The sequence below is a fragment of the Salarias fasciatus genome, assembly GCF_902148845.1.
Source record: "Salarias fasciatus chromosome 23 unlocalized genomic scaffold, fSalaFa1.1 super_scaffold_20, whole genome shotgun sequence".
NCBI classification, from domain to species: domain Eukaryota; kingdom Metazoa; phylum Chordata; class Actinopteri; order Blenniiformes; family Blenniidae; genus Salarias; species Salarias fasciatus.
The window spans coordinates 6,636,602-6,664,187 of NW_021941230.1; the positions used below are offsets into that span (position 1 = coordinate 6,636,602).

A 27,586-nucleotide genomic window follows, 5' to 3' on the forward strand; every position below is an offset into this window, starting at 1 on the left:
ACACTCAATACCCATCCATCCATCCCTGTTACCACGGCATGCTCCTGCTCCCACACTGCTTAATGGAAGAGAGAGAGAGAGAGAGAGAGAGAGAGAGAGAGAGAGAGAGAGAGAGAGAGAGAGAGAGAGAGAGGAAGTGTGCAGGTATTTAAAGCTGCAATGCATTTTCAAGATTTGCACAGTGCCTGTGAGATAACTCCTCTTTTTTCCTCTCACTTGTGAGTCGTTACGTACAAACGCGCAACCCCACAAACTGCTTTACCGGCTTTAAAATATGGCAGTTTCTCCGTCTTGGCTCGGATTACCTGAGTGATTGAAGAATTCCCCGCAACACTCGTCCTCGCAGTCAAAATGCAGATATTAAAGCTGGCTGCCTGAGTCCATTGACTGTGTGTTTTTAATGGCCTGTGCGCGCGTGTGTGTGTGTGTGTGTGTGTGTGTGTGTGTGTGTGTGTGTGTGTGTGTGTGTGTGTGTGTGTGTGTGGGCGCTGTAATAAGATTTTTGCTGGTAAAGACTTGGTGACAAATTGGTCATGTCTGGGTGACCACGTGTGGACGACAACGGCGTGGCCGCGGCTACACACTCGCACGCTGACACACACACGTCCGGGGGAGGTGGGACACTGGCGTTTGCTTGACAGCTTTGATCAGAGCTGACTGATTGGACGACGGTGGGGTGAAGGGTTGTGCCCCCCCTCCCCCTCCTCCCCCCTGTTTGTTAACACAAACCCTGTTGCAAACCATATCTGACAACGCGTTATTGACCATCCCAACGACAAGGATCAATGCGTGTTGATTGTGCAGAAATTGCAAGACTGCACACCTGCAGGCTTCACATTATATATAAATGTACATTTAAAACACTTAAAAATGTAAATTTAAGCCATGCATCATCGTGTTGTGTTATTTGATGTTTTAGAGGAAAAAAAAGGCCTTCAGCAGGTTGCTGCAAATTTGCACCAACATTTATCTCCCATTCTGAACCATCACAACATTTCTCTGTGAATTTACTGCCATCTGCTGGCTGTTGCATGCAAGTGCAAAAATGCCAGTCAAAATCGGCAATGCCTTTCCAGACTACTGAATCCAAAATCTGCATTGTACCTGTGCTAAGTCGAATCATTGTGCAATCTCACATTGTTGATTTTGTTTTGATCTGAGAATGCGTCTCATTCTCACTTCTACTGTGAATAAGAGCATTTTCTTGAGTTTACCGAACATGAATCTCACAGAACACAGCTGGAAGAAGAAAAGTAGGTTTAAAGTTACATCAGAGTGTGTCGAGCTGTTCTGCTTTGAAGCACTTTGACACAATACCTCAGCCATTGGTTGGCAGGTTGGTTTTTAGTTAATATGTAACTTGGGCTCTATAAAGAGATACAGTGCTGCACTGTCAAGTTATTCAAACCTCTGGAAGGCAGGAAAACATGGCTGTGAGGCTCTTCGAAGGGAAAGATCATGCAGTGGCCTATCTGCAGTACCGAGTGATGCCCCAGGAGCTGATCAGCGTCGTTATGGGCTTCATGGAAAAAAGGGTAGGTGCTTTATTTAGTTGAGGCCATCAGCCTGCAGAAACATACTTCCACATCTATCTTTGCATTCTGACTGTGTCCAGTTCTTTCTAGACGAAGAGTTTCCACCTTGCAGTAGACGTTGGCTGCGGTTCAGGTCAAGGGACGGCCCTCCTAGCTCCGTTCTTCACCAAGGTGATTGGAACAGACGTCAGCCCTGCCCAGCTGGAGATGGTGCCCACCAATAGCAGCCCTCCCAATGTTTCATACAGGTGAGACAAAGGAGAAGATGGTCAGGCTGTAAATCAGCCCGACCAAAGGGTGCTATAATGGAACAACTGATAGTAGCACATTGTGGTTTGATAAGTTTTTAGTCCCAGTCTTTATTGCTCCATCGGTCTGTCAGTGTTCCAAAACTACTTTTCAAACTGACTTTGGACCATTTTTTTTCGCCGAGCTGTGAGTAATGGTGTTATCAATCGCTCCCTCAGCTTTTAATCTCTATGGTTTGAAGTTAAATTACAAGTTCACAGCAGGGGGGATTAAAAAAAAGTCAAACCATCTCAGCTGTAATTCCTTTGGAGCAGACAGTGTCCAGCCGAGGAGCTGCCCTTCGAGTCCGGGGAGGTGGACCTGGTGACGGCCATGACGGCGGCCCACTGGTTCGACCGCGAGCGCTTCCTGCAGGAAGCTTACCGGGTGCTGAGGCCGGGAGGCTGCCTGGCCCTACTCAGCTACACCATGGACATGGAGCTGGAGTACGGGGACGTCTCCGACGCCCTCAACGACATCTGCAAAGAGGTATCGAGTACTTCTGATATATGGTGTCCCCAAGTTCTCTTCTGTTGGCAGCTGCTGTAAAATCTGTGCTTATAGTGGTTTTCATTTTCAAGTTTCAAGTCAGAAACAGACTGTTTCGTTGGTATACAGTAGGATATTTCTACTGTCAGCATCTGCAATATTAGGTCAATTGTTGTAATTTAGTGTAAGGATTCAGTCCCACAAGTCAAAACATCTTGAATTTTCTTTATTGTCTTTGACACATCAACGTTTGCAGTAGAAGACCAACACAGTCAAGCAGTAGTGAAAGTGACAGTTTAAAACTTGAGAATAAGATCAGCAAATAAACTGTTTTTGTGTGATACAGAAACATGTCAGACTCAAGAAGTAATGTCAGAATCAATGTGTAGAAATTCAGCTAATTTTTTCTCTTCCCAAGTGTTGACAAGATCTCCATTTCTCTCATTAGTTCTACGCCATTCTGTTTCCATACCGAAACCCCCACATCGGAACGAACTCCGTGAAGATCTACACAGACATGTTCGACTCCTGTCCTTACCCCGACAAAGAGTGGTGAGTTCCCGTCCAGGACGTCGCCGTTCCACATCTCGTCTCCGTCCTGATTATCCCTTCACCTCGTTCCAGGAACCAATGTTTCCGCATTAAGAGGACCGTGACGCTGAACGGCTTCATCGGCATGGTGGAGACCTTCTCCAACTACCAGAAGTTCAAACAAAAGGACTCTGCCGAGGCCGAGCGGCTCTCCTCCAACTTCCGAGACAAGTGAGATATTAACCTCCGGCTTCCTCCGCGAGTCCAGCCATTAACTCTCTTCGGCGAGGTCTCACCTGATCCCCTTAATCGGCGACCAAATTCATTCATCATTATCAGAAACTGCTGAAATTCATCTTTGAATCCTGTCACAGACGTGGGCATTAATCAGAAAAGCCAAACACTGCTTGACTAAGCTTAACTGTTACTGCTTTGATAATACAGCCACCATTAATCCCCCCAACACACACACACGCGCACACACACACACACACACACACACACACACACACACACACACCCCTTTAGCAGTGACAGGACAGAAGAGCCCAGCAAGCACTATATATATTGAGAAGTGCTGAGACGTAACTTTTACATGAAAGGAAAAAAAAAAAAAGAAAAGAAAGTATGACATTGTATTTAATTACGATCACAGTTTGGGAAGATTTACGCACAGTTCTCGGGAAAGTCGGACCTGCTCCTCACCTGAGGCTGCGCTTCATTGACTGCCTCACGTTTAACTAGCTAATAACTCAAGTGGGTTTGATTTAGTCATCACCGTATTTCAGATCTCCTTAAATCTTCCCGTCTCTTCTTCCCCGCCTCTTTTAGGTTGATGTCCGCCATGAAGGCGTCGTCTCCGGACGCGGAAGTTACAATGATTGTGAAGTACTTCTACTGGCTGGCACGGAAACCGTGATTCTGTTCTGCTATAGAGCATCTTCCGTGATTCTGTCATGCATCCTAAATCCAGTTCTGATCAAGTCCACAAGTATTTGTGAGAAGTTAATCTATTTTTAAAGCGTATGTAAACAATTACAGCAGATGTTGTGCATTTTGAATGCTTGCAGATGCCTTTAATAGGAATTAAATATCTATGAAACACCAAACACAATTTTTTTCTCTTCACTTGTGACGATCACTCATGCAGTTCAGCTGTTTCTTCCCTTTCTTCTGTTATTTATGCGCTCGCAGATTGTTTAGGGCCGTGAGAACAGATGGTAATTAACATGCACGGCCTCCAAGATCCCTTGAATCTCAATGACTTTTATGACCCTGGAAAAAAAAAAAGCAGAACGCGTGTCTTTTAATGATCTGAGTCCGTCCCTCCGGGTCTCGACCCCTATAGCACTCCCTCCGTTCGCTTGCTCCTCCACACCACCAGCGCCGTCATGACCAGGGTGATGAGCACCGGCACGGCGATGAACGGGGCGAGGACGGCCACCGGCGGGTCGTGGAGCAGGCGGCCGGTCAGGGCGCAGTCGTGGAAGTAGAGCCGGTGGACCTGCATGAAGAAGTGGTCCACGATGTGGTTGGGCCAGAAGCAGTCCATCCTCAGGGCCACTTGGTAGGTGCAGTTTGTAAGTCCCCCGTAGATCCTGCAGAGGGCGACAACGCATAAGGTAAAGCCAAAATCAGACTTCAAAACTTCTAGCTCCTTGTTGAGATTTACAGATTTTTTGGGACATATCCTTGAGAGGTGTTTGAGGCACCCTTTGTGAATGGGAACAGATGAGAGGATTCCCAGTGGTGTGGGGTGTGTGTGTGTGTGTGGGGGGCAAACAAATGGTCTGGAATTACCCGTTGGGGCTTAACAGACTCTAAATATAACTGCAGGCGGGGAAATAGAGACGCATACCGACGGTGTAGGAAAGATTCTGCCAAGTGAGCAGGTCGGGTCGCTCTCAACATCTAAGATCTTCGTAAGATTTCCTTTCAGGCAGTTGGGTTTTGAGTCATGATGAAACTACATGATCATCTGGAAAGCAACATTTTCAACACGGCACACTCTCTTTAGTTGGACACATATCAGTTTTTCCATGACTTATTTCAATACAGTGCTCCATGTACCATTCGCAATCTGTCCTAGAACCTTGAACTCAAAGTATTACCATGTTTGAAAGGCATTTTGGATACGAACGTAGCTGTGGTTACATGTCAGCATTTGAGCGTGCATTGAATTACAAATGCTTGAATTAATACTGGGAACTGATAATGTGGTGCTCATAATGATCTGGATTAGGCGCTTCCACAATGTGCAGAGAGGAAATGAAGGATTTCCCATTCTGAGATAAGATTCAAGTGTTTTTAAACCCCAGAGCAATGATTTCTTTTTTTTTTTTTTCATGAGTTTGAGAAATGTGAGAGTGGTAAATCATCCAAACCCTTTCTGTTAGTAAAAACTTAAATATAACCTGTTATTTTGGATAGATTGTAAGAATTACAGGTGTCTAGTGGATTTGTTCTCACACACAGAAGCTCTTATAAGAGGAATCGAAAGAGGTTGAACACCTATTACAAAAGTTTGACCCCCATACATCACTCTGACACAGCAAATAAAAAAGGTTAGCATGTCTTCCATCCAGTTGTTTCTCAGAACATCTCTTGTTTCCTGCGAATCCAAGCGATTATTTGTTTTCCTTCCGAAACGATTCCACTTGGCACCAAATTGACCAAGTGAACCACAGTTTTAACAACGTGTTTGGACGGAAAAATCATCCTTTTGATTATTCGTCTGGAAGTGCTCATGGTCTCTGGGTATTGATCGACAATTATGCCTCAGTTATTGGGAATAAATAGAATCTAGAGGAGCGTTTGGTGACTTTTCTCAAAGTCAAAGAGAAAGAGGTTTGGAGTTCACGGTCGAGTGTACAGAACGGAGCAGTGACACAACTTTTACTGTCACTAAAGTCCCCTGCATCCACAAACAAGTCTTCCTTTTTTTTTTTCTTTTTTCCAATTTCCTGCTCGAGTTATTTATCTGTTATATATCCAGCTCTCCTCCGAGACTCAATGGTGGCATCAAACATCGGTGCCCGGGGTTTTGAAAAACCCTGTTTTATTATGAGCTACAACAGCAAAAAAAAAAAAAAAAAAAAAAGCTACTCTGCCAATTATGAGCTGGACCGAGAGAGGACGGCGAGCCAGCGGGGAAATCACGCTGTTTTGACAGTCGCTCCTCCGCTGGGTTCTTCTCATGTCTGACTCATAATCCTCCAAACTCTGAGTGTTTGGGAGAAGACGGCTGTAATTTTGAAATTAAAAAAAAAAAAAGGAAGTTAATTGGGTTGCATCTGACAGCCAACAAAAATGGCACATAACATACAGATTATAGAGCATCCTCCTCCCATTAACATCCAGATTATAGAGCATCTTCCTTCCACTGACGTCCAGATTATAGAGAGTCTTCCTCTCAGTAAATTCCAGATTATAGAGCATCTTTCTCCCTCTAACATCCAGATTATAGAGCATCTTCCTTCCACTGACGTCCAGATTATAGAGCATCTTCCTCCCTCTAACATCCAGATTATAGAGCATCTTCCTTCCACTGACGTCCAGATTATAGAGCATCTTCCTTCCACTGACGTCCAGATTATAGAGCATCTTCCTCCCTCTAACATCCAGATTATAGAGCATCCTCCTCCTGTTAACATCCAGAATATAGAGCATCTTTCTTCCTCTAACATCCAGATTATAGAGCGTCTTCCTTCCACTGACGTCCAGATTATAGAGCATCTTCCTCCCTCTAACATCCAGATTATAGAGCGTCTTCCTTCCACTGACGTCCAGATTATAGAGCATCTTCCTCCCTCTAACATCCAGATTATAGAGCATCTTCCTCCCTCTAACATCCAGATTATAGAGTGTCTTCCTTCCACTGACGTCCAGATTATAGAGCGTCTTCCTCCCTCTAACATCCACATTATTGAGCATCTGCCTCCACTAACATATAATTTCAGCTGACATCCAGAATACAGAGCATCTTCCCCCACTTGGACTCAGAATATAGAGCATCTTCCCCCACTTGGACTCAGAATATAGAGCATCTTCGCCCACTCGGACTCAAATTTTTAGAGCATCTTCCTCCAGTAAGATCCACATTATGTTGCATCTGTCTCCATGTAATTTCAGCTGACATCCACATTATGAAGGATGTTCCGTCTCCCAGCGGCCGAACTTACTCCTGTGTGTCCATCCAGCTGCACCACAGTCCTGGATCCACTCCCTCCATGTCAAATCTGAACTTAGCCAAGCAGAAATCGCTGATGATCCTCTCGTAGAGTCCTCTGTTGCAGCCGGACACGGATGGAAAGACTTGAGCTATAGGCAAGAAAACACAGATGGAAGTGAGGAAAAAAAACACATATATACCATATAGTCAGTGTTTATCGTTTCTTCAGCATTTAGGAATATATTGGTGCAACAAACAAGGTCATGTCCTGGCAATAGTTATTCCTGCCGGGCTGTTTCTTCCCTATTAGGCTGTTAGTTTCACGAAGAAAAGATTTTAATTTGCAGTCAGAGCCCCATTCCCATTTGTTTACTTCAGAGATGTGTATAAACAGGCTCTTAACGTGGAGGCAGACCGCGGCCGTCCCACAGGACCCCGGGCTGAATGTAATACCGCCGAGCGGTGCAGTAGGAGAGGAGAGGAGAGGGAGGCTTAAGCCGGTGGAGAGGAGCCCGTGTGGACACGAGCAGGTTGTTGTGAGGAGAAACACGGTGGATCTTGGTCTGGACCGGCCTGATAAGGCCCGTTATGTTGACTTTTCACTGTCTGGGCTTTAAAAGGGGCTTTGAAAGAGAGAGATGTTGTATGAAAAAAAAAAAGCAAAAAAAAACGCAGAACCAGGCTCAGAGGTGGAGAAAACTGTAGAAACAGAGTCAGAAGCAGAGACTTTCTGCAGAACCAGAGTAAGAGGCGGACACTTCCTGTAGAACTAAACTCAGAGTTGAAGAAAAAAAAACTGCAGAACCAGACTTGAAAGTAGAGAAAACTGCAGAACCAGGCTCAGAAGTGGAGAGTTTCTGTAAAACCAGTGTTGGAAGTGTATATCTCCTAAGGAACCACTTTTAGAAGTGGACAAAACTGCAGAACCAGGCTCAAAAGTAGAAAAAAACTGCAAAACCAGAGTCAGATGTACAGAAAATGGCAGAACCAGAGAGACAAGTGGAGACTTGGTGCAGAAAAACCAGACTCAAATGTACAGAAAACTACAGAACCAGGCTCAGAAATGGACAAAACTACAGGACCAGAGTCAGAAGTGGAGACTTTCTGCAGAACCAGAGTCAGAGGTGGAGGAAACTATAGAACCAGACTCAGATAGTGATACTTTCTACAGAACCAGACTCAGAAGTAGGGACTTTATGCAGAACCAGAGTCAGAAGTAGAAAGTTCTGCAGAACCAGGCTCACAAGTGGGGACTTCCTGCAGAACCAGATTCAGAATTGGACAAAACAGCAGAACCAGGTGCAGAAGGGGAGAAAACTGCATAACCAGAGTCAGAAGTGGAGACTTTCTGCAGTAGCAGAGTCAGAAGTTGAAATTTCTGCAGAACCAGGCTCAGAAGTGGAGATTTTCTGCAGATACTTCCTGAGGAACCACATTCAGAAGTGGACAAAACTGCAGAACCAGGCTCAAAAATAGAAAAAAACTGCAAAAACCAGAGTCAGAAGTGGAGACTCGGTGCAGGAGAACCAGACTCAGCTGTACAGAAAACGGCAGAACCAGGCTCAGGAGTGGAGACTTTCTGCAGAACCAGAGTCTTAAGTGTAAATTTCTGCAGAACCAGGCTCACAGAATCTTTCCACATGCACGATGCATTCGCTTGTTTATCACCCAGCGAGTCGGATCGCTGTTCTGCCTGTTTGTGGCTTCTGCTGTGAAAATCTGACACTCAAAGTCGGCTTTTAACCGTTTTTTTTGGGGGGTTTTTTCCAGGAAGGAAAATCAAGGCGCACCGTGACAGATCCCCGAGCTCTCCTAACTCGCAGGTTGCTGCTCTGCTGACTCGCTGCTTTCCAGTCCGTTCGTGTTCAGAGGGGAGGGGAAGCAGCCATCAGTGGAGGAATCACAAATTCAGCCCGCAGTTCTCGGACTCGATATTTATGGATTTTGAAAAGCCTTGTGAGTGTGAGATGATAGCGGCAGGGGCGAGGCGGAAGCTGACACATTTAAATGTCCTGTGCCTACATTAATATGTTTCTCCACACTTCTTCTCCCTGACAGCTGCGCTGTGAGTCGTGCTCGTGCCCCAGTCGGACTTTTACGCTTCAATAAAGCTGCTGCAAAAGAGAGTGATGTTGCATGGAGTTGATCCTTCACACCAGTGAGGGGGGGGGGGACGAACATGTGGAACCCAGCCTGCAACAGGTGTCTTATGGGAAAATGTTGCTCATTTCAACCCAAATTAGATTAAAGATCCTCAAATTTAACCATTTTCCAAATGTATTTGTGTGTTTTGGTTAATTTTTCATGCAGGAACTAAGAGAAAAACTCAGTGTTTTCTATTGTTTGGTGTAAGAGGTGGATGGAATCTGAATTATTTGGACTTAGAAAGCCAGATTATGCACATTTAGATCTAAAATATGTGGAAATGAAAAGAGAAATGTGACAAAAATTACTGTAGATAAGTGACTTTTCCACTTAAATCCTAAAAAATCCCAATAAATTTCTTAATTAGAGCTTCAGATAACCTCTTAAATTATAGAGCATCTTCCTCCTCATAACTGAAAATCCATCATTCAGCTATAAAATTCAAGACAGGACACTTAATTTACTGCTAAATCAGCACAGCCTGAATTTAAACGAGCATCATGCAATGTTGGGATTGTTGTGTTTAACGCCACTGTTGACTTCATGCTATAAAACTAAGTGAAATCCACCAACTGGTTCACTATTAATGCATTTTACTGCACTGAGTGACATTTGATGGTTTCCAAATATGAAAACAAAAACTGAATACAGAGTGGAAATTCGTGACGCACATGACCACCCACACACACACACACACACACACACACTCACCTGCCATCAACAACAGCAGCAGCGAGGCTCGCTCCGGAGCCATGCCGAAAACCAACCCCGGGTCGCCGGAGATCAGATCAGCAACACTTCATTCTCCTGTCAGCTATTCACCCAAACCCTCCGGATTCACCGGCGATCCCGCAGCTTTAATCAAGTTACCCACAATCCCACAAGTGGCCGTGCGTAAAAAGCCAACCTACCCCCCCTTCCCCACTCTGACCTTCCCTAATCATAGAACCGGCTTGTCATCTGAGCCTCTTCCGGCATGAGGCCGTACGCGAGGGACACAACAAAGTCAGGCTCCAAAAGTAGAGCCGGTCATTACTGAGGATCTAATTCACTGTCAGCCGCACACAACAAATGTCAACGCAGGGCGGGGGGGGAAATAGGTAAATATGATGATTCTCGCTCCAAAATATAGAATGTTTGCAAGAAACCATACTTTCTTTCATGTAACTCAGGGATATGCAGCTTTTCAAAACCAGCTTCAGTGGCTAAATTTCTAAAAGTATTTAGCTTTCATTTTTATTTGGTGTTTCTACTCTATGTGTTTTTTTTCAGAAATGATGTAGTAATTTGGCTAAAAAGAGGTCAAGATGGCAAAAAAACAAAAGCAACAAACAAAAAAGCAGCTACAATTGCTAAAAACAGGTAAAACAGCTATTCGAAAATTCTATTGCAAAAAGCAGCTAAAATGGCAGAAAATAAAAATGTTAAAATTGCAATTATAGCTGAAATTGCTTTCACGATTTGGAAACGCATGGGGCTAAAAACAGCAAAAATGCTCAAAAAGGTTTAAAATTGCAACTGTCGCCGAGCGATTTGTCATGTCCCGCTCCTCTGCAGCCTTGCATTTTGTTCTTTCTGTTTCGGTGTCAGGTGGGCAGGGCCAGGCTGTGAAGCAGGGAGTTGGCTGCTGATTGCAGATTTGTTTCACCTGTGGGGTCGGGGTGGAGATACGTTGTCCCGATAAGAAGCAGCTCTATTTTTTAAGGGGACTCGAGACTCCACTTCGACGCTGAATCCTAACAAGACAGCTGTTCGTGGATAGGTTTGACTTCTCCTGTCAGTTTTTTTTTTTTAACCTGCCTCCAGTCTGAGAACCAGTGCAGTCAGTGTTCCAACTCCGGTCTACATCCCAGTCCTGGCTGCCCATCTGTTCACGGTCCAGCTAAGAAGTCAGCTCTGTAGTCTAAGCCTGTCCCCATGGAGAGTAATGTTCAGTTCAGAAGATTTGTTCTGGAGGAGCAACTCAACTCACAGCACCCTCAGACTAAGTGTAATGATATGTTTGTTCAAAGACTTTATTTTCCATTAAAACATTATTTGAACTTTGTATCACTGCTTACAAGCAACAATATTAATCTTCAAATTGTGAATATAGCTAAACCTGTTCAATTAGAAGTGTATTTGGCACATTAATTTGAAAAAGGTTTAAAAAAATCTTAAAATTGCTAACATAGCCAAAATTGCTCTAACCTTTAAGAGATGCACAGTCATGGAAGATATCAAAAACAGATAAAATGGTTAAAAACACTTATAAAAGGTTAAAAATTCAAATGTAAGCGGATCCCAATGGCAAATTTTAGCACAGCTGGAATAGGCAGGAGAAATAAATGAGGGCAATTCTATGAAAAAAACGTGGAAAATTTGCTCAAATTTGCTCCAAACAATAAAATGTATAAAATGTTGCTATAAATTGTTGTTAATTTAATTCCAGTTTTTAGGTATGTGAACATTTCCTTTTATTTTTCCCTCATTTCAGATGATTAACATGATTTGTGACTGTGGATGAATTTTATTTGGTGAATGAAGGAGCTCATTTCCAGTCATCATGGTTTCAGACTCCTGCTCTAACATCCAGATTAGATCTTTAAACACGTGATTATCACATTCTATGATCTATAATTTAAGTGCCGTTCTCATTATCTCAAACTGTGAGATAACATGCCATTAGATCATTTTGGGTTCTAATTAAAACTGATTTTTTTTTTCTCTCCGTCTCTGTCTTGCACTGGGGAATTTATGATTTGTAATGGATTACTCTGAATGCCGTCTTCACTGGGAGCCATTGTTCTGTCGCCGCACAGAGACACAGTTCGTATTTCCATGTCGCTGCTCGTATCGGGGTATAATCTGTAATTGAATGTTTTATCTGGATTTTTTTTGACACTCATTAGTATTCTCAGAGCTGCTCTTGTCTGCACTGTGCCACCACCCAGTGAGGCTGTAAGAAATCTGCTGCTCTTTTTTTTTTTTTCTTGTTTGTTTTTGGACGAACACATTTCCAGTCATTCCACATGGGGAAGTTTATATATATACATATATATATATATATTTCAAACTAGCAACTTCTGTTAAGGGACTACTGAGCAAAAATGATGAATACGACAGGGAGAGAGAACAAAAACCAACAGCAGCTAATCCAAAACACACTTTTTCTTCAGTTAGGAATAATTTGTGGCTTAAATGTGATGTCTTCTTGATGCTGCTTCATCCATCTGCAAGGCTGGGAAATTAATTTCAGTTCGGCCTAATTTAATCTTGACTCATAAAATAGTGCATTCATAAACTTTTCTCCCAGTATTCACTGGGAGAAAAGTTTATGAATGCACTAGTTTACTAGTTTACTATTTTACGCATGGGTTTGCTTATAAATGAATGACTGAAGATTTTTCTAGCATAAGAACAATTAAAAACATATTTAAAATGTAAACATTCTTATTGGATTATTCCAATTTGAAATCCTCGGACAAAAAGGGGACCTCGGGGCAAAAGCTCTTTGACAAAAGAGCAAATAGCCAATCGGATTTTTCACCTTTTTTGCACTATTGACTTAATTTTTCATAAATACCTATTACATAATGGTACTTTTTTGTTGTACTGCTGATATTGATAAAAAAAAAAAAAAAAAATTTTACATTGTTATATTTTTAGTGTTGACATTTTGTGTGTGAAAAAAGCAACGGAATTATTTTATTTTGAAATGTTGACATTGTTGTATTCTTGTGTCAGTCAAAAAAAGTGTTATTAGCACATGATTGAAACAGCTGATTAAAGACGCTGATGCACCCTCACCTCTCAATACAGAAGTAAGTAACACGATTTTTGTGCTTTATACAGCAAAATATCTTCAGCACTCAGAGGGATCTTAATTCCGCTGGTTTCTAAAACTAAATGAATTCACACACCAACGCCAGCTAGCATGCTGCTGCAGCAAGCTAATCCTTCCTATCAAAACATGGATTTCTGCCCGGCTGGACTAATTATCCAAAACAAAGAGGAATTAACAGGTAACATTTATCAATTTCATGCAGCGATATGTATCTGGGATGTTTTAATATCTGCCTAGACTAAGATTTGCAGTGAAGGGGAGTGCAGTGAGTTCTGGAGGCTCAGCTTCTGGATTTGTTTTATCTCATTATTTTTACAAAAAAAAAAACAAAACAAAACAAAACAAAAAAAAATTCATTCTGGGCCTCTGACGCACATATATTCTCCTTGCACATACATATACTTTAACTTTTACACACATTTATCCGCCTTGCGAGCAATGATGAGAATCTGTAAATTCTGGATGAATTTATCATTTGCGTTTGGAGCCTCTCGGGCTTCCGTAGCTACATTCTGTGTGTTTTCTGAGGATATTTTTATTATTGTCCGTGCTTTTATGATCGAGGAATATATATGCCAGTCATTATTGAAATAATTTGAGTTTTTTCTATGTATTGGCTAAGTCAAATGTCCAGTTAAATTTCTTCAAGTAAGTTCTATCACTGTTATGCTAACTGTTAGCAGGCCCGTTCTTTTTTCCGTGTACGTTAGCATTAAGCTAGCGGAATCGTTTTCCATAAAGTATGTTTATTTATTGTGTCTTAAGGCGTCGTATCCCCACGGAAAGCATCATTCATCGTCATTCATCCTTTACATGAGGGCACAGGGGTTGAAAAACACTGCCCTAATCCTCCAGCTGGGCCTTGTGTAGCGTTAGCGTTAGCTGCTTGGCCTGCTGAACACAGACGTCATTACGTCGACGCCTCGTTCACGCTGCTGTGGATTGGAGCCGACGTGCCTGCGTGGCGGCCATCTTGCCGGGGTGGAGCTCGCTTCCTCAGCACATTGAGGAATGATAGGTTTCGCCATGGAAGTGATCAGAATTCCATCAATTTTCAACTTTTATTCCAGTTTATTATCAACGTTTTACATGGAGGACACACAGAAATAAACAGAACGAAATAAACTCATAAACTGTTCAGGCTGATTGAGATTATTACTGAGAGAATTGGTGTAAGGATGTATATTGTACTGGATCGGTATTGATATTGTGATTGTAAGATTCTGATCATCATCATTATTATATTGCATTGTTATATCTATTATTATCACTATTATTAATATTACTATATTTTAAGTTTCTAATCACTATTATGATTATAATTGCTATTATCTTTTAATCATCATAGTATTGCTTTTTCCATATGAATTATTACATTATATTTTATTTTGATTCATACTGAGTTTCAACATGATAAAAAAAAAATATACAGTAAAGCCTCAGATACAACATCTATCTCATTAAAACCATCTGCATTTCTACAAACTACTATAAACTACCAGAACTATAAAATACGCATTTATTGATGATGGTTTGTTCTGGCCATGGCGTCCAGCATCAGCGTCTCTCATCCACATTTAGTCTGATCGTCCTCCAATCTTCTTCCCAGCATCTTCTGTAGGTCAGGTTAGCCTGGCCACCTTTGGGGAAAAATAAAAGCTGCAATCTTTACAATATTAACCCAAAAGAAAAAAACACAGAGAACTGCCACAAAGAAGTGTAGGTACAGATCCTTCATCTGCGCCTGGAGCTTCTTCAGCTGCTTGGGCGCCTCGTCGCGGTTCTTGTTGGCCACGTCGACGGCGGCCTCCAGCTCCTTCAGCGGAGCGGGCCGAGATGTTCTTCTCCTCCATCAGCATCTGGTCTAACTTCTTCTGCTTCTTTTCCAGATTGGAGGCGATCTGCTGCAGGTGGTCCTGTGTGTGTGTGTGTGTGTGTGTGTGTGTGTGTGTGTGTCTGACAGATGCATATTGGACATTTCAGAAAATAATGATGTTCTGAACCAATGTATTTACAGTTGGCAGGTCTCCAGAAGATCCCGTCCTCCATGATGGACCAGTTGGCTCCCATCAACCCCGCGGCGACGCTGTATGTCGGAGAACCTTCACCCCAGCACCGCCGAGTATATGCCGTTCCAGCCATATGCCAACAGGGAGGCTGAGCGTCAGGATCGCGGAGCCGGGTATCAGGTCAGTAAGTCACTTCACAAGCGTCAAGGTGAGCAGTCAAGCAGCAGTGAACTACAAACTTTAATGGATTTCTCATTGCTAATTGTAATTCCTGTCATATCTCAATAAGTTTTGTTTAAACTATGGTGACAGAGCAGAATGAGCCACGCCCTCAGCAGCATGCTTGGAGGTTTGCAGAGTGCGGTGGAAGAGCCTCAGGGACACCTACATCAGGGAGAGCAGGAAGGAGAGAGAAAGGAGGGACAACAGTGGTGGAGCAGCAGTGACAGGTGCCGAGTGGCCGTACCTTGCTGTCTCGGCCTTTCTGGAGCCCTCCGTGGCACCACGGCAAGGGCCCAGGAGGATCAGGACGCAGGGCGCCCAGAGGAGCCAGGCGACGAGGCAGCAGGGCTTTCAGGTGCATGAGGTCTCTCAAATGAAGCTATGAAAATGTGTTGTTCAAGGCTAACAAAATAAAACAAGGATTGTGTGACTCATTGCTGTCAATACTAGAGTATTTATTTTACTTTTATTATTTTCCTGTAATTAAATATTAATATCATTTGCTGTAGTAGTCATCAGTGCAGTTGCAGCAGCTGTAATAGCAGTAAAAACAATCTGGTAACAATGCTTTATTGCACTTATGAGGTCTTACTTACTGTATGTCAGAGAACCTTCATCCCAGCACCACCGAGATGATGGTCTACCAGACATTCAGCCAGGTGGGGCAGATCATCTCTGTCCTGGTGTGCAGAGACCGTCTCACCCGCCGGTCCCTCGGCGATGGCTTCTCAAACCTCTAGCACCGTGAAGATGGTGAGTTTTGTCTAAACAACCTCTAAAGGGGGCGCTGTGCCTCCAGAGTGTCTATCTTCATGTTTTCAGTCTTAGTCATGTGTGACGCTGCATCTGTTAACAAGCTGTTGTTTTTTTTTTTGTTTTTTTTTTCTTTTCTTGTGGTCTGATTGTTGCTGAGCAGCCCTGGATGACTTGGCCTTCACTGTGACCAACGGCCGGCCTGTGAGGATCATGTGACGCAGACATGAACCCTCCTTGAGGATCAACGGAGCGGGAAACATCCTGATAAAGAACCTGGAGAAGTTCATCGACAGCCTGGCCTTGCTGGACACGTTCTCCGCCTTTGGCACCGTGTTGTCCTGTAAAGTGAGTACGGAGGCCTCGCCCTGTCGACATGAACAGCATGATGCTTGTGAATGTTTTTGATTCTTAACTCTTTCTCTTTCTCGATGGTTTGTGACGACAACAACGTCTCAAAGGGGTACGACTATGTGCACTTTGACACCGTGGAGGCGGCTGAACGCGGCACTCAGAGGCTGAAGCGTGGACCATGGAAGTTACTCCGACTTGAGTCCTACGTGCAACCCCGCTACAGACGAGGTTGCACGTAGGACTCAGTACTACACATGACCCCAGCAGGAGACACAAGCACGACCCCAGGATCAGAATCAGCCACGCCACCATGACCAGCTTCAGCTACGCCCCCAGCAGCAGCCTCAGCCACTCCCCCAGGAGCAGAATGAGCTACACTCCGAACTGCAGCCAGAGCCACGCCCCCAGGATCAGCCTGAGCCATGCCCCCAACAGTAGCCTGAGCCACGCCCAGAGTGGGGGCCCTACACCACATGAGCGTCCAGGATATAAGCCATACGTGCCGCCCCAAGTAAGGGGAGGCCTAATCCGTGTTGTCCTGTGAAGTGAGTACAGGGGCCTTGACCTGTTGACATAAACAGCATGTATTTTGCATTACAGTGTTGAAACTTGTGAAGTTGACTGTTTTTAGGAAAATGCATGATGCTTGTGAAAGTTTTTGACCACTAACTCTTTCTCTTTCCAGGTGGTTTGTGATAACAACAATGTCTCAAAGGGGCACTTTGAGACCATGGAGGCTGCTGAGCATGCCACTGTGAGGCTGGATGGCATGTTGTTCAATGACCAGCAAGTGTAACGCCTGGTTCACACAGGACGCCGAGGCACCGCGGTTGGCTGTTCGTACAGGAAGCCATTTCTGCTGCGCTCTGTGCACCGGTCAGACATCGACTGTGCCCGGCAGTGATCGGTTGTTTCTGCCTTCTTTCAGTTTTCCACATTTACGAGTGCTTTAAACATGTGTCTACCTGATGTGACTGTGACTTTTGGTAACCTGTGGAGAGCCCTTGCCTCTCCCACCCCCCTCCTGTGTCTCATTTACATCACGGGAATCTCTTGCCCCCCCCCCCCCCCTCTCTCGCCCTGTTTCCCTGTATGTGTGTGTGTGCTTATCTGAAAAGGAAAACCGAAAAGCAACATAATTTATGTAACGAGGGGGGACCCAAAAGTTCCCGCACTGTGGTTATAAAAAAAACAAAAAAACAAGAATGATTTCAGACTTTCGGCCGTTATATGTCGCTATAGCATAGCCTTAAGCATAACTGTGAAAAATTTCACCTCCCAAAGACACACAGGCAGCTCATACGCAGTCTTTATGTTATTATAGTCCCGCCCCCTTCGTCAGAATATCCGAAAATGGCAGAACCCATTGATAAGCAAGATCAGCGTGCCAGCATCAGATTTTGTTTTCTACTGGGAAAATCGGCAACAGAAACACTCGCCATGATCCAGACCGCGTACAAAGATGAGGCTCTGGGGAGAACACAGGTCTTCAAGTGGTATGGGCACTCTAAGAGTGGTCAGATGTCCATCGAAGACTCCCCTCGCTCCAGCCGACCCTCCACCTCCCGCACAGAGGAAAATGTCCGCAAAATCGAAGCTGTGGTCATGGCAGATCGATGCAGGACCATTGATGAGATTGAACATTTGACAGGGATCTCCTGGAGCTCCTGCCAGAGGATCCTTCATGAGGATTTGGGCTTGAGGCGAGTCGCTGGCAAAAAGGTCCCGCGCCTCTTAACCATGAAGCAGAAACAGGCTCGCGTGGACATGTGCCAGGAGCTGAAAAGGCAGCTGGAGGACGATGGAGGGCTGTTTGAGAAGATCATCACCGGGGACGGGACATGGTGCTATCGTTATGATCCAGAGACCAAGCAGCAGTCCACCCAATGGCGCCATCAGGGATCACCACGGCCGAAGAAAGCGCGTCAGGTCAGATCAGCGATTAAGACCATGCTGATCTGCTTTTTTGACGTCAAACGGATGGTCCACAGCGAGTTTGTGCCGCCGGGGCAAACCGTCAACCAGGACTTTTACCTCTAAGTGCTGCGGTGGCTCCCGGAGGCGGTCAGGCTGAAGCGGCCGGCGCTGTGGGAGAGTGGAGAGAGAGGTGCCTCCATCATGACAATGCGCCAGCGCACAGGGCTCTGCGCATAAAACAGTTCCTGCTGAAAAACGGCATGGCCCTGCTGCCCCATCAGCCGAATTCCCCCAATTTAGCGCCTTGCGACTTCTTTCTCTTCCCAAGAATGAAAAAGGCACTGAAGGGGCGGTGATTTGATGACGTGGAAGAGGTGTAGAAAAAATCGAAGGATGCTCTTAAAGCAATCATATGAGTTTGCCAACTGCTTTGAGCAATGGAAATCCTGGCTGCAGTCCTGTATTCAAGCCGACGGAGAGTACTTTGAAGGTGACAGTTTTAATTGAATGTGAAAATAAAAAAATAAAAAGTTATAACCACAGTCCTGTTTCTTTTGGGTCCCCCCTCGTGTTTTACTTTATTTTAATTTGAAAATTGATCAGATTCTCTCGTATATTCCCGACTTCCTGTCTGGTGCGATTTGCTCTGTCCAGCTTTACAATTGGAGCTCCATGGCGTGCGCAGCTAACGGAGAAAATAGAGAGGAGCTGAGCGCCCGCGCTCCATGGTGCGAGCCGCTCCCCACGCCTCCTGTATGAACCGTCAGATAGGTTAACGAGGCACCGATCTGAAACTCAGTGCGCGGCGCTTCCTGTGTGAACCGGGTGTAGGGATGTGGCTTTGTGTGCTTTTTGACTCCCGAGGAGGCCAGCAAGGCCATGACTGGGATGAGCGGCCACGTCTTGGGCACCCAGGCACTTTACGTGGTGCTGGCCTGGACTCGTCCTGGTGAGAGTGTTCAGCATGGACCATGGAAGGGACCCCGACTTGAGGCAAACATGCAACCCCGCTGTCAGTACTGCACGCGACCCCGGCAGGAGATAGAAGCACTTTGCATAACAGTGTTGATACTTCTGAAGTTGATTGTTTTCAGGAAAATGCATGATGCTTGTGAATGTTTTGACTCCTAACTCTTTCCAGGTGGTTTGTGACGACAACGTCTCAAAGGGGCACTTTGAGACCGTGGAGGCTGCTGAGCATGCCACTGTGAGGCTGAATGGCATGTTGTTCAATGGCCAGCAAGTGTAAGTCTGATTACCGTTCCTTAAACTGCTCCATCCTGCTACAGCAAATTATGAAGTCAGGTTTTGACACATTTGAATTCATGTTTCATGATCTTTTCTTCAATAGAACTATTGAGCCATTCCAGCCGTATTCCCACAGGGAACCTGAGCTCGCCACTGGTGGGAGGGGGCCTGAGATTCAGGATCGCGGAGCCAGGTATCAGGTCAGTAAGTCACTAAATTCATGTGTCCCATCAGTTTTTGAAGGCAGAGCACCTTTGAGACCAAGCTGTCTTGTTTAAAGACTGTTTTTCGGGGTGGCACTAACTTCCCCTTTGTCCTTGAATAAACTAGAGGGTCAACCTATACGTCCACAACCTGGACTCCAACATGGACGAGCAGCGTCTCTATGAAGCTTTCAGGCCCTTTGGAACCATCACAAGCGTCAAGGTGAGCAGTCAAGCAGCAGTGAATGACAAACTTCAATGGATTTCTCATTGCTAATTGTAATTCCCGTCAAATCTCAATAAGTTTTCTTTAAACTGTGGTGACAGGCATTTTGAGCAAGTAGGAACTCTGAGACAGAGCATGTTAAGTTGAATGTTTCCAAGCCTGAACTGAATGAGTTTAACTTGTGTCTCTTCCACAGGTGATGATGGAGGGGGACCACTGCAAGGGATATGGCTTTGTGTGCTTTTCAAACCCCGAGGAGACCAGCAAGGCCATGACTGGAATGAGCGGCCACGTCTTGGGCACCCAGGCACTTCACGTGGTGCTGGCCTGGGCTCGTCCAGGCATGGACCATGGAAGGGACCCCGACTTGAGGCAAACATGCAACCCCACTGTCAGTTCTGCGCGCGACCCCGGCGGGAGACAGAAGCAAGCCCGAAAGACCAGCCTCAGCCACGCCCCCAGCTGCAGCCGGAGCCACGCCAATATCAGCCTCAGCCACACACAGAACGGGGGCTCTCTGCACGTCCGAGGCGTGAGACCCAATGTCGTAAAGGATATGAGCCATACGTGGCCCCTACGGGGAGGCCGAATGCACGCCCCCAGTGGGAGCCTCAGCCACGCCCCCAGCTGCAGGTATTCAGCATAGACCATGGAAGGGACCCCAACTTGAGGCAAACATGCAGTACTACTTGCGACCCCGGTGGGAGACAGAAGCGCACCTGCAGTACCAGCCACAGCCATGCCCCCAGCAGCAGCCTCAGCCACGCCCCCAACTGCAGCCTGAGTCCCACCCCATGCTGCAGCCTGAGCCACGCTGTCAGGGCCAGTCTCAGCCACGCCCCCAGGACCTGCCTCTACCATGCCCCCAGGAGCAACCTCAGCCACGCCCCCAACTGCAGCCTGAGCCACGCTCAGAGCGGGGGACCTCTGCAAGTCCAAGGTGTGAGACCCAATGTCGTCCAGAATATGAGCCATACATGCCGTCTAAGGGGAGGTCTAATGCACGCCCCCAGCTGCAGCCTCAGCCACGCCCCCCACAGCAGTCTGAGCCACACCCCCAGGGCAATGTTCAGCCACGCCCCCCGGTGCAACCTGAGCCACTTCCGCAGCTGCAGCCTCAGGCACGCCCTAAGCGAGGTCGGGAGCCTCAGCTACGCCCCCAGCTGCAGCCTCAGGCACGCCCCCAGGGCAATCTTCAGCCACGCCCCCAGCTGCAGCCTGAGCCATGCCTGCTCGAGGTGTGAGACCCACCGGTGTACAAGATATGAGCCACACTTGCCCCCTAAGGGGAGGCCTAATGCGCGCCCCCAGGGGGAGCCTCAGCCATGCCCCCAGGGCAATCTTCAGCGATGCCCCCACGCATAAACTCCAAGTGCGACTTGTCACCCCGTTTCGCTACACGAAAACGTTGTCTGTACAAATCAGGAAGCAGTTCATAAGCTTTTAGAACTGCTGCTTTAACCACCGAGTACCGGGCGCCGTCAACACTACTCAAAACAGAGCATGCCTGCTGTGCTTTTGCAACCAAGACGCACTGCAACAAAAGTACACGAGTCGAATCCGACCAATCCCAAGCCTCTGCAACACGCTCGAACAGAGAAAAAAAGCTCTCAGGGTCCTCCTCATTAAACCTTGGCACAAGCCTCAAATCACTCAATTCATCTGACTGATGTCCACACGATCCTTGTGGACGCATTCCACCTTCCAATCTTCTGTCACAAGTCAACTCCATTCTTTGCCTCTCGTTTTCAAGCCTCATTCTTTCAATCTCCAAACGTCCTTTCTGCTCCTCAGCTTGTGCCCGTAACAACAACAGCTCCTTCTGCTGTTCAAAAGTTAACAGGGCACTTGCTGATGCCCCAGGTGGGTCCACCATTTGCTCCTCTTTCAACACTCCTGTCTCCATCAAAGCAGTTCTTAAAGTTCCTCTAACCCAATCCACACCTCTTCTTAAATCCCCGGCATCCACTTGATAATGTTTACCAATTGCAGAAATCTGGTTTTTATCACAGAATTCCAATCTACCAAAACTTGGCGACTCAACAAATCTTTTCACAATGTCATCCATGGCCCAACAAACCTACCTGGAGACAAAGAAGCTAAAGTGATATCTTCCTGATGTACAGCCCCCCCAAAAAAACAAAGCCGAGGATATCCGCTATCTGCACCCCAAAAAAAAAAAAAAAAAAAAAAAAAAAAAAACCCCCTAGGCTAACTCCTCCCTAGTCTTCTGGAGACGTGGCGGTGGGAATTACGTGTTGCTCACAGCGGCGAGAACGCCCTGTACACACCCCGAGCCGATGTGAGGGGAAAGGGAATGGGATGCTACAACCCGCAACTTGTCTCCGTTCCTAAAACCACCCACTGCGCACGCTCTCCTTGTGAGAACGGAGCCTAAACCTACAAGGATAATCCTCGTCTTTTACAACCAAAACACATGCGCTATACATCAGAAGCTATGCACTTACCATAATGTCTCCCAAATAGACTAGACTCGAAACCACGGATGACAATTCCTGAACGGCATGTTGTTCAATGACCAAAAAGTGTAAGTCACGCCCCTAGGAGCAGCCTCAGCCACTCCCCCAACTGCGGCCTAAGCCACACCCAGAATGGGGGACCTCTGCACGTTCGAGGTGTGAGACCCACCGGCGTCCAGGATATGAGTCATACGTGCCCACTAAGGGGAGGCCTAATGTGTGCCCCCAGCTGCAACCTGAGCCACGCCCCCAAGACCAGCCACAGCCACACCACCAGCGGGAGCCTCAGCCACGCCACCAGGAGCATTCTCAGCCACACCCAGAGCGAGATCCCTATACACGTTCGGGGTGTGAGACCCACCAGCACCCAGGATATGAACCATACGTGCCCCCGAAGAGCAGGTCTATTGCGCGCCCCCACTGGAGCCTCAGTCACGCCATGTGCTGCAGCCTCAGCCACGCCCCCACCAGCAGTCTAAGCCACGCCCCCAGCAGCAGCCTGAGAAATGCCCCCAGCTGCAGCCTGAGCCGCTTCCGAAGCTGCAGCCTCAGCCACGCCCCCAAGACCAGCCTCATCCACGCAACCAGCTGCCGCCTCAGCCACGCCCCCAGCGGGAACCTCAGCCACGCATTCAGCATGAGCCTGAGCCACACCCGCAGGAACGGCCTCAGCCATGCCCAAAGGACCAGCCTCAGCCACACCCAGAGCTGGGGCCATATGCACGTTCGAGGTGTTAGACCCACTGTCATTCAGGATTTGAACCATACGCTCCCCCTAAGGGGAGACTTGGCCGTCGCTGTGCTTCAGTCCCACCGGGACAATAAGGCTCCTCAGACGAGTGAAAAGGAACCCAAGGTAGGTTTGTTGTTCTGGTGATTATTGATGAACATGGATGTTTCAGTGGAAGAGCTGCAGTCTGACTGTGAATTCTCTTTGTCTTGCAGAGCATTTTAAAATCTGATTCACCTCTTCCCAACAGAAAATGGAAAAATAGATCAACAGATGAACAGATTTCTGAAGAGATCAAGAAAGGGAAGACTGGAAAAAGAAAAAGCACAGAAAAAGCTAAACCTCTTCTTTACAAACAGATGGATGGAAGGAAGGAAGTCAGTCAAGAAAAAAAAAAAGCATTACAAACCTCTGAAAACTTTCATTGATTGATACGAGGGGGTACCGAAAAGAAACCGGACTGTGGTTATAACTTCAAATTTTTTTATTTTCACATTTAATCAAAACTGTCACCTTCAAAGTCCTCTCCTTCGGCTTGAATACAGCGCTGCAGCTGGGATTTCCATTGGTCAATACAGTCAGCATGCTGCTGCGTAATGGTCCCTTTAAGAGCGTCCTTCGATTTTTTTTTCACCTCTTCCACGTCATCAAATCTGCACCCTTCAGTTCCGTGTTCATTCTTGGGAAGAGACAGAAGTCGCAAGGTGCTAAATCGAGGGGATACGGCAGATGGAGCAGCAGGGCCATGCCGTTTTTCATCAGGAACTGTTTTACGCGCAGAGCCCCATGCGTAAAACACTTCCCAGTCTCCCACAGCGCCGGCCGCTTCAGCCTGACCGCCTCCCGGAGCCGCCGCAGCAGTGATTTTCTTCCCAAACACCCTCCATCATCCTCCAGCTGCCTTTTCAGCTCCTGGCACATGTCCACGCCAGCCTGTTTCTGCTCCTTGGTTAAGAGGCGCGGGATTATTTTGGCATTTTTTGAAGAAGGGGGCGGGACTGTAATAACAAACACTGCGTGTGAGCTGCCTGTGTGTCTTTGGGAGGTGAAATTTTTTTACAGTTATCCTCAAGGCTATGCTATAGCGACATATAACAGCCACAAGTCTGAAATCATTCTTGTTTTAAAATTATAAACACATACAATGGGGGACATAAGTATTGAACGCATTAACTGTTTTGTCATTACATTTATTTCCAAAGATGCAATTCATGTGACATTTCTTCCAGACACTGGTATTAACTCAAATAATCCACACATGAAAAGAAATCACAACATTCAAATCCATAAATAGTGATTATGTGGAATTAAGTGCAATAACACAGGAAAAAAGTATTGAACACACTATCTGAGACTCGTTTAATACTTTGTGGAGAAGCCTTTGTTTGCAATGACTGCTTCCAGACGCTTGTTGTATGTATGAACTAATCGCCCACACTGCTCAGGTGTGATTTTTGCCCATTCCTCCGCACAGATTGTCTTCAAATCCTGAATATTCTTTGGTGCCCTCTGGTGAACCCTTATCTTTAGTTCTTTCCACAAATGTTCGATCGGATTTAAGTCAGGTGATTGACTGGGCCATTCTAACACATTGATTTTCTTTTTTTTAAACCATTCGAGAGTCAACTTTGCCGTGTGCTTCGGATCGTTGTCCTGTTGAAAGGTCCAGCCCCGTCTCATCTTCATCATCCTGGTGGATGGCAGGAGGTTCATCTCAAGAATTTGCCGATAGATGTTTCCATTCATTGCTCCTTCAATTATATGAAGTCTGCCAGTACCACGAGATGAGAAACAACCCCATGCCATGATGTTTCCACCACCAAACTTCACTGTTGGTATAGTGTTATTTGGGTGATGTGCAGTGCCATTTCTCCTCCAAACATGGTGTGTAGTATGACAGCCAAAAAGTTCAATTTTGGTCTCATCTGACCAGACAACATTCTCCCAGTATTCCACAGGCTTATCCAGATGCTGTTTAGCAAACTTTAGACGAGCTTCAACATGCCTTTTTTTGAGGAACGGAGTCTTGCGGGCTGAGCGTCCATAGAGGCCATGGCGGTGGAGTGCATTGCCTATCGTTTTCTCTGTAACACTTGTACCTGCTGCCTCCATGTCTTGCTGGAGTGCTTTCCGGGTGGTCCTTGGCTCTTTGAGAACTCTTCTGACCATCTTTCTGACTCCCTGGTCAGAAATCTTGCGAGGAGCTCCTGTGCGCGGCCTGTTGATGATAAGGTGATGCTTCTTCCACTTGCAGATAATGGCCCCAACGGTGCTTACTGGAATACTCAGATTCTTTGAGAAAAGTTTGTAACCAGTTCCATTCTGATGCTGAGCAACAATCAGGCTGCGAAGGTCTTGAGAGAGCTCCTTGCTTTTACCCATCATGAGATGTGTCTTGTTTGACTACTTGGTGAAAAAACAACCTGTTTATAGGGCCATCAATTAGCACTAACCCAGCTGATGTTTGTTTGCACTTATAGGAAGTACAAAGACTAATTACTTTCAGGTGTGAGATGGTATGGTGCCTTTCCTTGACAAACTATACAGCTTTCCCATGGTGTGTTCAATACTTTTTTCCTGTGTTATTGCACTTAATTCCACATAATCACTATTTATGGATTTGAATGTTGTGATTTCTTTTCATGTGTGGATTATTTGAGTTAATACCAGTGTCTGGAAGAAATGTCACATGAATTGCATCTTTGGAAATAAATGTAATGACAAAACAGTTAATGCGTTCAATACTTATTTCCCCCATTGTATGTAAATTGATAGACTAGATTTTTTTTGGTCCTATTTTCACAAAAAATGACAATTCAAAATGATAAATTATGGATGATGTATTGGATTTTGTTCCTTCTAAATTAGTATTAAATTTCATTAATCAAACGAATTGATTTTTACTTGGAAAAAAACAATTTTATTGTATTTAGTCCTCTTTGGTTGTATTTCAACTGAAATAATGTCTTCATTGGTTTATATCTGTCTGACCTTTGGAATTTAGTCTCTTCTGAATTTTTGCTTCATTAAACAAAAGAAAAAACACTAAACTACTGATTGAACAGGATTGTAACACTTTTTGTTCACAATACGTGTTTTTTTTCAATTCGCAATGCTAAATAACCAAAACTGTGCCATATATTGACTGTCTTTCTGTCAGTGTGTGTGTGTGTGTTTATGTGACTTGGTGTGTGTGTATCACTGTGTGTGTGTTGCTGTATGTGTGAATGAAAGATTTGAATAAATTATGCCTTTACTACTCCCGCAAGAGTACATTTCATTTTTGCCCCGGCAGCCCGTGTGTTTGACGGTGTCTGTGTACTTGTGTGTGCACGTGTTTTTATGTGACTGTGTGTGTGTTTCAGGTAATTGCATGTGTGTTTTTTTTTAGGACATTGCGTGTGTCACTGTGTCTCACTGTGCGTGTCTTTTAGATCAGTGTATGTGTCAGTCTATGTGTGTATGTGTGTGTTTTTAGGTCATTGTGTGTCTCACTGTGTTTGTGCCACTGTGTGTGTGTGTTTTGACGACATTGGCATGTGTCACTGTCTCACTGTGTGTTTTAAGGTCATTGTGTGTGTATGTCTTTCAGTTCATTGTGTGTCTCGCTGTGTGTATCTCTCAGCACATTGATCCCGACCCTGACTCAACAGCTTGACTGCTACTAGTTAACTAGTCCTATTGACTAATCCCAGCAGCTCCTCCTGGAGACAGAGTGAATAATAACATCCAGACTGCTGACCTCTGACCTCTAGACTGAATCTGGACTCTACTGCTGCAGCCTCAGTCACAGGGACACATGAGGACATTTTCTCTTTGAAGCCATGACACTCCATGTTTTAATATTCACTAATGTGTGTCTGTTTTCACAGAAAGCCTTCATCATTCTCATCTTCAGCGACCATCGGCTGCAGAGCCTCGTCACCTCCAGCCTTTCAGGTCAGCATTTCATCTAAATTCATTTGAACTGTTCAGAAAAGCTCCTTCACACAGCTACATGTGAAGAAACCTTTGGATTCAATACTTGATCCACATTTCTCCAGGAGCTAATTTCTAGATTCTGATGGATTTCTACTGTAAATAAAGCTTTGGATTGACGCTATGAAGAGGATTTTAATGACTTGTAAGGTTAAATTCAGCTCAGTGATTTTCCATGGTGAAGTATAGGGGTGTTTAAAAAAATCGATTCGGTGATATATCGCGATATGACGTCACGGGATTCTCGCATCGATTCAAAATACGTCCATATCGATTTTTAATTATGTATTTACCCGGCAAATATCCATTGCAGCGTCTTTTTATGTGCTGCACTTTTACTCCTGGCCACTAGTTGGCAGCACACCACACCAAGAGCTTTGCAGAGCCTCCAGTCCGCCAGAGGAAGAACAGCATCCCGCAAGAGCTATCCCGGGTGGTTTCTTTACACTACCGTCTCGCGGTAATTGGATCACACGACAGT

General features: G+C 45.5%; 2 protein-coding genes across 2 annotated transcripts; one reads left to right on the plus strand and one right to left on the minus strand.

Moving 5' to 3' along the window:
* Positions 1 to 1,427: 1,427 nt before the first annotated feature.
* Positions 1,428 to 3,762, plus strand: LOC115384017 (putative methyltransferase DDB_G0268948). The gene is made up of 6 exons (XM_030086274.1): positions 1,428 to 1,535; positions 1,626 to 1,783; positions 2,099 to 2,312; positions 2,761 to 2,864; positions 2,937 to 3,074; positions 3,675 to 3,762. The coding sequence occupies exons 1-6, from the start codon at positions 1,428 to 1,430 to the stop codon at positions 3,760 to 3,762; spliced, it is 810 nt and encodes a 269-aa protein (XP_029942134.1).
* On the minus strand, positions 2,558 to 10,011 carry LOC115384018 (receptor activity-modifying protein 1-like). Its single transcript, XM_030086275.1, has 3 exons — positions 9,871 to 10,011; positions 7,025 to 7,163; positions 2,558 to 4,441 (listed from the first exon to the last, which is right to left on the minus strand). The coding sequence occupies exons 1-3, from the start codon at positions 9,911 to 9,913 to the stop codon at positions 4,186 to 4,188; spliced, it is 438 nt and encodes a 145-aa protein (XP_029942135.1). The 5' UTR covers positions 9,914 to 10,011; the 3' UTR covers positions 2,558 to 4,185.
* Between the last annotated feature and the right edge of the window lie 17,575 nt (positions 10,012 to 27,586).